This window comes from Parambassis ranga, chromosome 3 (assembly GCF_900634625.1).
Source record: "Parambassis ranga chromosome 3, fParRan2.1, whole genome shotgun sequence".
Lineage (NCBI taxonomy): Eukaryota > Metazoa > Chordata > Actinopteri > Ambassidae > Parambassis > Parambassis ranga.
The window spans coordinates 10,393,388-10,403,318 of NC_041024.1; the positions used below are offsets into that span (position 1 = coordinate 10,393,388).

The 9,931-nt window shown below is 39.1% G+C and overlaps 1 protein-coding gene across 1 annotated transcript; it reads right to left on the bottom strand.

Annotated features, from left to right (window-relative positions):
• Positions 1–1,540: 1,540 nt before the first annotated feature.
• Positions 1,541–8,589, bottom strand: spi1b (Spi-1 proto-oncogene b). Its single transcript, XM_028402418.1, has 5 exons — positions 8,249–8,589; positions 7,684–7,774; positions 6,367–6,563; positions 4,541–4,691; positions 1,541–2,770 (listed from the first exon to the last, which is right to left on the bottom strand). The coding sequence occupies exons 1-5, from the start codon at positions 8,288–8,290 to the stop codon at positions 2,457–2,459; spliced, it is 795 nt and encodes a 264-aa protein (XP_028258219.1). The 5' UTR covers positions 8,291–8,589; the 3' UTR covers positions 1,541–2,456.
• Positions 8,590–9,931: the final 1,342 nt, after the last annotated feature.

Below are 9,931 nucleotides of genomic sequence, written 5' to 3' on the forward strand. Positions count from 1 at the left end.
AACACAATGTCCAAAAAAACAACAACAGCCACCCACTCCTACTCCCCATCAAAGCTGATCCCATCCCAGCAGAAACCCGGCCCCCTCCCCACCCCACAGTCACGTCCGACAGGCATGCCCGACCTCGGGCTATATTTCAACCATCTTCTCCTCCAGCACCTCGCCTGAGTGATAGGCCTTGAGAGGGAAGGGAAGAGATGTAAGACAGCAGTTAAATTTAGACCTTTGAATCCAAAAAGAAAGTCTGTTTGGTGTCCCCACATCTGTGCTGCACCCTGTCACCCTTTAAGTCAATAATAACTTTGAAAACTTATTTTTATTTAGATGAGTGTTTTTCCCCACCACAGTATGAATGAGGTTTAGACTCTCCAGTGATCCTACCCTCTGTATGGTTATATGGTACCACCAAAGTACCATTATACTGTACTATGCTATACTATGCTATACTATACTGCATAATGCTATAAGCTTCTATTGTTTCTAATTCTAATATTCTTTTGATAATTGGACATAATTTGACATGATCTGAACAGCAGTACTATGCTATGCATAGCCATGTTATGCTAAGCAATGCTATGCTATGCCATGCCATGCTATGCTATGCTATACCATACAATACCATACCATACCATACCATACCATACCATACCATGCCATACTATGCTATGTTATGCTAAGCCATACCCTGCTGTGCTATGCTATGCTAGGCTAGGCTAGGCTATGCTAGGCTATGCCATGCCATGCTATGTATAATGCTCTAAGCTTCTCTCATTTGCCACATGTGCTATTATATTATATGTTGTGTTACAGATGTATTACTGTATTATACTTTTCTGTATTGTCCTATGATACATTATACCATGTGGCACGTAATGGCAAATATAAGGAAACTATGTCATAGTCGTAGGCCAGTTCTTTTTTCTCCCCCACCTGTTAGTTTAAGGATATCAATTACAGCCTGACCATTGTGGGGAGCTGTTGGCTTCTAAGAGACCAGGTGCTGTAGTAATTTTATGTATTCACACACTGCACATTGCATTTTAGCAAGCAGTTATTCATTATTGCTAGTATTCTATAAATAATCTAGTACTTTATCAAGTAGGCTAAGCATTTTTTAAACTAGAATTAAAAAAGTTGGGTGATTTTTTTCAGTTAAAAGATAGATGTGGTAGTATTTTATGTTTTTACTATTATTATCAGCTGAAAGCATGGGAAATTATAACTGAAACCCTTAGTGTTAATAAATATACATTTCAAAATATATTTTATATATTACCTGTTAAAGATCATATATTCTATAGACAGCTGGTGCCTGCAGTGTCTCATGATGCATATGGAAGATAAATGTAAGTACTTGGTGACAGGCCACTTAACCCCTCCAGGCCCTGTATTAACCTCATAGTTCCTCATTGGTCACCAATTATCTTTTTCGCTGTAATGACAGATGGCAGACGACACTTCAGAATTATACAGTGTTTGCCTCTGTTTCTTCTTTTGCGTGGTTTACCTCTGATGTCTCAATGATTCCAACACACATACATTGATGGACAATTTATTTATTTATTCATTTCACAAGAAATTCATACTTATACAGAGTTAATCTACTTGTACAAACTATTCTTATCATGTGACTGTGATGATGTTTTGTACCATGTAAATAAAACCTAATGCTCACACTTAGTCCATCTCATTGGTGTCCCCTGTTTTAAATAAAATGAAAAAAAATGAAAACTGCAAATGTAAATATGTACATATAATAGTATTACCAAAATTAAAAAGAGAACTTAGGCTGTCCAATACAAGCATCAAACACAGTAGAAAGATGGCTGAGGTCTAGATGGATGCCATGAAGCAAACTATGGACTTTAATATTAAAAAATATACAATTGTATAACAGATAAATGTTTGTGATTACCCACATATAAGAGGAGCATACTGAACACTACACAGAGTCATTACTGCAGTGAGTCTGTGCACATTCTGGTGAAGCCTATGAGAAACAACTTTAGAAGTAGATGAATGTGCAGGAAATATTGCCTTTGCTGTTTGTTGTTTTTCTTGGTTGGTTGGTTTTCTAAATCAAAAGCAATAAAATTAACAAACAATAACAACAAATATTTATACACTTTTTCCCCCCATTCACAAATATCTGTACACATTTGTAAATGACGTGGAGTTACATTTTGTTTGGTCCAGACTTTGATACTGCTCATTTCCAGACTTTTAGAGACAGGCTGAAGCTGAAGCTCGATGGTGTCCCCTCAGTACTTTGGCTCTTTGACTTTCTTTGACTCTAATGGTCATGTCTTTGGCTGAAACGTCTTCCTGGGGTGATTAGATCTGGAAGCAGTTGGCCCCACTGTACAGCAGTATTTGTTGCTACTGATATAATGCTATCTACCACATTGGTTAACTGAGTATCTACAGAATACCTGATACTTCGGCATCCCTCCTGTCTACATGTAAGCTTTTCTATCATGATGACTCTTCCCCAGAACTTCATCACTGAATTGATATGTTAGCTTCTTCTTGATCTTTTTCACCTCTCCGGTTTTGCCGTAGTTACGCAGCGCCCGAGCCATCTTCTGATAGGTCATTTTTTTGCGGTTTCCTTTCTGGATTCCCCAGCGGTGTGCCAGCACCTCTTTGTGTTTGGAGGAAAACTGGAATGTGCCTTTGTCTCTGTCCACCCACCAGATACTATCCTTCATATCTCCATTCCTTAAAAGGTCCAACAGGAACTGGTACAGTCGGATCTTCTTTTTGTTCCCTTTGAAAAGATCAGTTCCATCATTAGAAGTAGTGTCAATAGTGTCTTGTGACTAAAATGAAACCTAGAACAGCAGTCACTCTCTCACCAGTAGAAAACTACATACACCGTAATTCAGCTCCGTATAGTTTAAATAGAAAATATGCTGTAGGTGGCTCTGTAGTTGTACAAAAATGTCACTCAATATGGATATTGTAATATTTATCATTATCCTGAGAGCTCTTATCACTGGATCATTGGTATTTATATAAAGGCTTTGTTCTGTGGCTTGTGGGATTGACTCCTGGTGTGGGACTACTCACTTTTATTTCTACTTTTCTACTTTGTTCTGTCCTGTTACGTTATTACTGTTATGTTGTTACTGTAATTATTTGCATGCATTTTTTAATGTTCTGGCCATCGTACATTCTTAGGCCAGATTTAGTCATCAGTCTTCCTTTCACAAAACACACCATCATGCACTTATTCACACAACTCAATAAGTTTACAGACATCGAGTTACTTTGTCATGGTCACAGTATGTGATAATGCACCTTCTGATCTACACCTATGTAAATGAGACCCCTGTGTAAATATGGCAGTGATGTGATGTGTGTGAGGTGAATTTCTAGTTGTGAAAATGGTACAACACTGCACGTATTAAAAAGTACAGATAATGACAGTGTTTATCTCTAAGGACTGTGACCACAGATCATTTCCATCCTGCTAATTTCATACAGTGTGTAACCCCTTTACCCTGACAGTGTGCACACATGCATACACCTTATGGCTGCTGTTATTCACAATACATTTTAATTTAAGGACTGTGCATGTTGCCTCTGCCTGGTTAACCTTGACTAGAAAATGTTAATGAGAGAAACAGATGGTGAAAACTAAGGTCACTTAATTATCTGTCTGTGTTCTTTATTCATTTCCAGTCCTACAGGGACTCTGCACAGATGAAGAATGGTTGGCTGTGGGCATGGTGTTATAAGTACCAGTGAAGTATGGCATAAAATCAGTGACACTGAGGCACTCACCTTGGTGCTTTGATTATAAAAGAAAACAACCTCATGCAACTATTTGAAAAGGTACATTATGCACACTTCACCACAGCTAATGCTGTGTACCAAACATTATTCAGGCTCAGCTGATCCGGTCAAATCCTAAGCTTGGTCAAAAGTGGAAGTGCAGAGGCTATTTAGCAAGCCAACAAACCACGGCTAACAACAAAGACAAAAAAAAAAACAACAAAAAAACGCAGAAAAACTGACGCAGACACTCTGTGACTTTGGTAGAGCGGTGAGTCAGACCATTACACCATTTTAATAAACACGGAGTTAGACTGATTGATTTCCACAGTATTGAGACCAATGTTTTCAAATAAATAACAGATGTATTTTTTGGAGGGGGGGGGGGGCGGTTGGGCCCACATCCGTTCAAGATGCAAGACCAGCAATGTAAAAGCAATTGTGCAATTAGTAGCCGATCCTAAACTTAAGCTGTCAGCAGAACACAAAGCTGACTTGACTTACTGACCACCCCAAGAGACACCAGCCCTCATTCATATGTGTTTTCTGAATGCCAGCTATCATATCTAAGATAGGTTGTGTAAATACCCCCCAAAAAAACAGGGTGGAGGTTGGAAGGTGGCATTGACCGAGCTCCAGACTGACAGAAGACTGGGGTACATGTCCTGAGTCTGACCATAGGTGAGCAAACGTCTCCCCCTGCCTGGCCAGCAGAGCTCATTTCTATTAAGAACCAGAAAAAGTGAATCAGATTCCTTACCGAGCTCGCCTGGTGTGACATACTGCACTCGATCTCTCAAACACTCTTCATCAGACACTTCCAGCGGGGGACTCCGTTCTCCATGCTCCTCATCATCAGAGCTGCGCTGGGACGTGTGCGGCTGGTACAGGGTTCGAGGGAAGAACGTTACCTGCATCAAAATAAAAGACTGTGTAAGTGTGTTAGTCCTAAACTTAAGCTTTAGTCGCCTCAGGCTTCTTTGTCATAACAGAAATTTTCCTTGTAATTTGTCTGTGTGTAATTATTATAAAGTAGTTCATCCTCCATCTTTCATTTTCAAACACACAGCAAATGTTTTATTTTGGGCCTTCCGGCATTTCAGAGAGCTGAAAAGAGAGATTGCGTTGCTGCTGGTATCATATTGTACCTGACATCAGATACAGACCGCACACTGAAGGGTGGGTTTCAGCTAAAATGTTTTCACTGTAACTGAATTTCTCTCTGCTTGAGCTGTGATGTGTGGACGCCGCTGTAGCTGCTGTGTGCCTGGCCGAGCAGCACTTGTCAGTGTATTCTTAACATGCGCTAAAACAGCCGTGAGTAGCAGACCCCTAAATGTGAATTCCATGTGTGAAAAGTGGTTTTTCACTTTGCACATTTTAACTGATGAATTAGCGCCTTGTCTTTTTTTTTCCAAACGCACTGACCTTTCCCTCATGTTGTAAAAATGGCTGACCCTATTTTTTTTTTTAAAGGGAAATTTTGCTTGCTCAGAAGTGAAAACCATCATGTGAGCCAGAAGCGGCTGTGGGTACAGGAGCGGGCTGCGAGCTGTGTTTAGGAAGTTAGGGTTTCTATATGTTTAATACTGAAATGTCATGACCTTACAGTACAGTGAGGTCCATGACACATCTGAACTCAGATAAAGACACGGCAGGTTTGTTCTTCCTATCATGAAGATTACCTTCATCAATAAATATCACTTACTTGTCTTATGATGTGTGATGAAAAGACATTTATAATCCCTTATAACTTTAACACCTTTTTTTAAACATAATTTCTTTAAAGTCATCTGTACTCATGTATTTTTGTCTCTCAACCTTATGAACCTGTACGCACATTAGAAAATGGCAAGGCAAATAAACGTCCTAACATGATACAGTGTTCCTGGAATTTACATTCATTCCACCAGCATGTGTGTAGTTACTATATTTGACCTTTTATTCTTCTTTTCATGCAGAATTTGCACCTTTTAGCTTATAGTGGAATTTCCACTTAAGAGGAATATCTGAATATTTCTTCCATCACTGTAAACACGTGTTTATTCTCTGTTTTTAAACTCTTTTTAATAGTCTGTTTTGTGCTCTACATTACACATCAGTTCGTTTGTACTCATCTGTTTAACATGACTTGATATTCCTCATCAAATGGTGGAAAGGTGTCTGAATAAAAGCAGGGTTAGAGACAGTAATAAGCTCTGTTCCAGTTCGTTGGTTGGAGGGTTGATACGTGCAGACGTGGCTTCTAAGTGAACTTTGCTGAGTCTTCAGAATCTATTCAAAAAAGGTTTGCTATTAAAACTAAACTTTTAAAAAAGAAAACCCTAAAATTAAAGTGTTTCTTGTAACTCATAGATTCACTTCCTGATTTTTCTCACAGGACCTTAAAAGGCCTCTGTCTCCTGAAAGCTCCTCTGATTTAAATTCCAGCTGTGAAAAAAATGAGCTTAAAGGGATATTTTAAGGCCTCAAACTCATTTCCTGTTTGTTGTGCTTTACTTTCTTACACCAACAACATGCAGCGGCTAACTTGATGAGTGACTGTTGGCTGAGTTTGTGTTGTAGCTTGGTGGCAGAGGGACTTACTGGTTGCTGTAACACATGTGGATGTGCCCCGAGATTTGGATCAAGCAGGTTCTCTGTCTCATATCGTATAGCATCATGGCGTATGAGGCCCGGCGGGTGCAGAGCCTGCACGCTCTGCAGCTCTGTGAAGTTGGTCTCTTGAAGGTTTTCAAACTCTGCAGGGTGCACATGAGGGTGCGGGTGGTAGTCCCAGTGCTCTAAATAGAGAAGGTGAGAAACAGCCATTTAAATTCAACTCCGCTGTCTCAACATCTGACACATCTCATTGCAAAAAAACAAGACACCCAATAAAAACTCCAGATAGAAACTAGAAACATTTAACATCACAGGAATCCATGCTCAGATGCAGGGAGACGTGACTCATGAAACAGCCAGACAGCATTTCTATGAAAAATCATTTTTGTCATACAGCAGTTAAAGTCAGCTCAGCAACCAGCTGCTTACTCATAGTGCTTCAGTTTGCATTGACTTGGTGAAATAGTAAAGGACTCAGCATGAAGCTCTTTCCTGTGTTTGTCCCCCCGGCCGTTTGACTTTTCACGCTTTCTTTGCTGTCTTTAGCTTTTTCTCCACTCACAGTTTCAGAATTCATTAAGAAAATGGAACAGACCATCATTTTCCTATGTTAATGAAAGCAGGAAGGCAGCTAGAGAAAGATTAGTACTTTTAAAATATGAACTAAAATCTTGGCCACACATTCACTTAGACATTTCAAAATGCAGTATGTTGGTTTCAAACATTTTAACTGTGTCATATACAAATATTAGACATTATATGTCTTTTTTTTCACAAATGACAGCTGAAGCCTCTCCACCCAGCCCCTAATTTGAGTTGTTTTGGTGCAACATTCAAAACAGTTGATTACAAGGGAAAGTATAAAGCACCTCTCTTGTATCAACAAAACCCCATGGGGCGAAAGTTGTTCTATGTCTGTAGTTCTAGCGGCCGAAAGAAATGGCATCTGTTTCCTGTGTTCCATACACCCTGATGTGTCGCGCTCCAGCTGCACATGCAGCAGTCTTTTTATGTACAATACACCAAAAAAAGTGTGTGTTACCACATTAGGCCTTAAATCGAGAGATGACTAAAACTTTCTTTCCTTATGAAAATGAAGAGCAAAGAATTCAAATGTCTTTTAATCTCACGTAGTTAGTAATAGAATTTCCCATCATCCTCGTAGTTTTGATTGTTTCTATGTTTGCATTTTTAAAATCTTAAAAAAACAACTCACTCATTTAATAAATTCAATAAGTAGCTTTATGTATTTGTTAACGTTTCATACAATGATGATGAAGCGGAGGGTGAAGTAAAACTCACCTGCCTGGATATCAGGATCTAGTACATATGGGTTATAATATTCTGCAATTTGATGTCTGTAGATTTCTGCGTCATACATTTCTTCTGTGTGCTGCAGAGCCAAATAAAAACAGTTTCAGAAACAACATGATGACAGAGAAAAGTTTCACAAACACAGTGCAGACAACGAGCATAATATGATTACCTCTCATCTTTAAAAAGAAAAGAAATCATCTGTATTTTGTATTTTGTAGTTTTTCATATCTGTTTTTGAGTTTACATACAAATCAGATAAAGCCTTTTGTTTTAATGACCATTTCTTTTCTTGCCTCTACAGTTCTGAAACTCTCAAGAAGTGTTGAGTTTCATTTTCGTGTCGCCCGTAGTATAAAAGCCTTAGAATTTCTGTCCTGTTTTCAAACCACACTAAGTCATATAATTTGAAATGCTGTACAGCTGTCAGCTTCTGTGGTTATTTAAAGTGTTTGTGTGCTCCATTAAGAAAAAGAAAAAAAAGCAGTTCACGGACCTCTTTAAAGCCCAAGGTGCTGGGAGTTTAGAAAATAATGAAATAAATCATACTCACAGTTGGGATTAAGTAGCTCTCCATTCTGTATGGATGCAACATGGAGACCTTCTCCAACGGACCGACTCTCAGATGCTTTGCTGGCTCTCACAAAACCTTTCAAAACCTTTGCGGCACCATTGCACAATGTTTCAAAATTTCCTCTCACTCAACGAAAACCAAAAAATGTTTCCCTCTCTCAGATTGTATAGAATAAGCTTATGACCTCTCAGAGGCCTTAAGCTGTGTCAGATAAAATGATTTTAAGAGAAAAAAGAAAAAAGGCCCACTGTTTGACTGTAAAATGAAAAAAGGAACTTTAGTGGGTGGGAGCAATAGAGTGTTACAGGCTCCTGGCCATTGATGAGAGACCATGATGAATCTTCACATTTATTAGAGCCTATGTATTGCCCCCTCCCTCAACAGCCAATCATCATCAAAGGCTTTACACACTGTCAGTTTCTCCACGCAAAAAAAAAGTCTTAGAGGTGTTAAAAAGGTTGCAATGGACTGTTTAGATAATGTTTTAATGTCTGTTGATTTGAGTCCTTTCTCCTAGCATACTAACTGTAAATTAAACTGTATAGATGCTGGCTTTATTTATGAACATGACTTTTATATTCATTTATCTGATCTAGTGAGCTTGTGATAGAGTACAATAACTTGTCTGTGACATCCTGTGGCATCGAGAAGATTACACAGGACAGAGATATTTATTTAAAAGCATGCACAACAGCAGCCAACGGCAGCTCTGACAGTTTAGTTGTCTGCACACTGTATGTGTGATGTGCTACACTGTAAAACCACCATGTGTCCGCACTCTGGCTGCAGACCTGAAACTGGCAGACTGAAAGTGCGCCCTGTAGCAAAATGATTAAAAAAAAGTTGTTGGTAATGTAAACAGTGGAGTTAATGTTGAAATGTTGCACACACACACACACACACACACACACACACACACACACACGCACACACAAACACCTAAACCCACTGCAGGCTGGAAGATAAGATGAGAGTACATTATCTGTGCTGTTACCACACTGAGGTAAATGGAGATTATGATTGTAAGAGAGAGGAGATTCCTGAGAAGATGCCGGAGCTACAGAGTGAGGCCTGGCTTCAGCTGTATTGTGTTATGCATTCTGTCAGATTTCCAGATGTCAGACAGCGTCTCACATGTTATTGTCTGTAAACACATGTGGCATTCACACAATAGTGCAACCTCACAGTCACAATGATATTTTGTCTGAAAACAAAGAAGGAACATTTAATTTTTCATTCACCTGTTGTTTCCACAGCAGCAAAGTAAAAAAAATGCTAATTAGAAAATACAGCTCTGTGAATTCTCTTTTTGTTACCTTGTGACTGATCCACTGAGAAGTCAGTTATTCTTATTCTAGAAGTAACAAGCAGTCACTCCATCTGAATCCACCACCACTCTTTGCTCTGCTGTACCTAAATGTTCATATGACAGTAGGGCAGTGTCAAAGTTAAATACTGGCTGCCAGTTTTTGAACGTGTCACATCAAGTGTGACCACTGAAAATAAACACATATTTCCCAGATACTGAGATAACTGTTAAGTGGCAACTGTAATAGTGTGTAGCACAAATCTGAGTGGGCTATTGTTAGTGTGGCCTGTGCAAGAGGAAGAATGCAGAATTGTGATAAGACATTAGGCTGAAAATATACCTGCAGCAGGGTC

Bases quoted from the DNA above. Each gene is read 5' to 3' on its own strand.
- spi1b (XM_028402418.1), bottom strand. From the start codon at position 8,290: ATGTTGCATCCATACAGAATGGAGAGCTACTTAATCCCAACT. The intron at 4,692-6,366 runs GTAAGTCCCTCT...ATTTTGATGCAG, and splicing joins CACATGTGTTACAGCAACCA to GTAACGTTCTTCCCTCGAAC. The intron at 2,771-4,540 runs GTAAGGAATCTG...ATCTTTTCAAAG, and splicing joins TGTCACACCAGGCGAGCTCG to GGAACAAAAAGAAGATCCGA.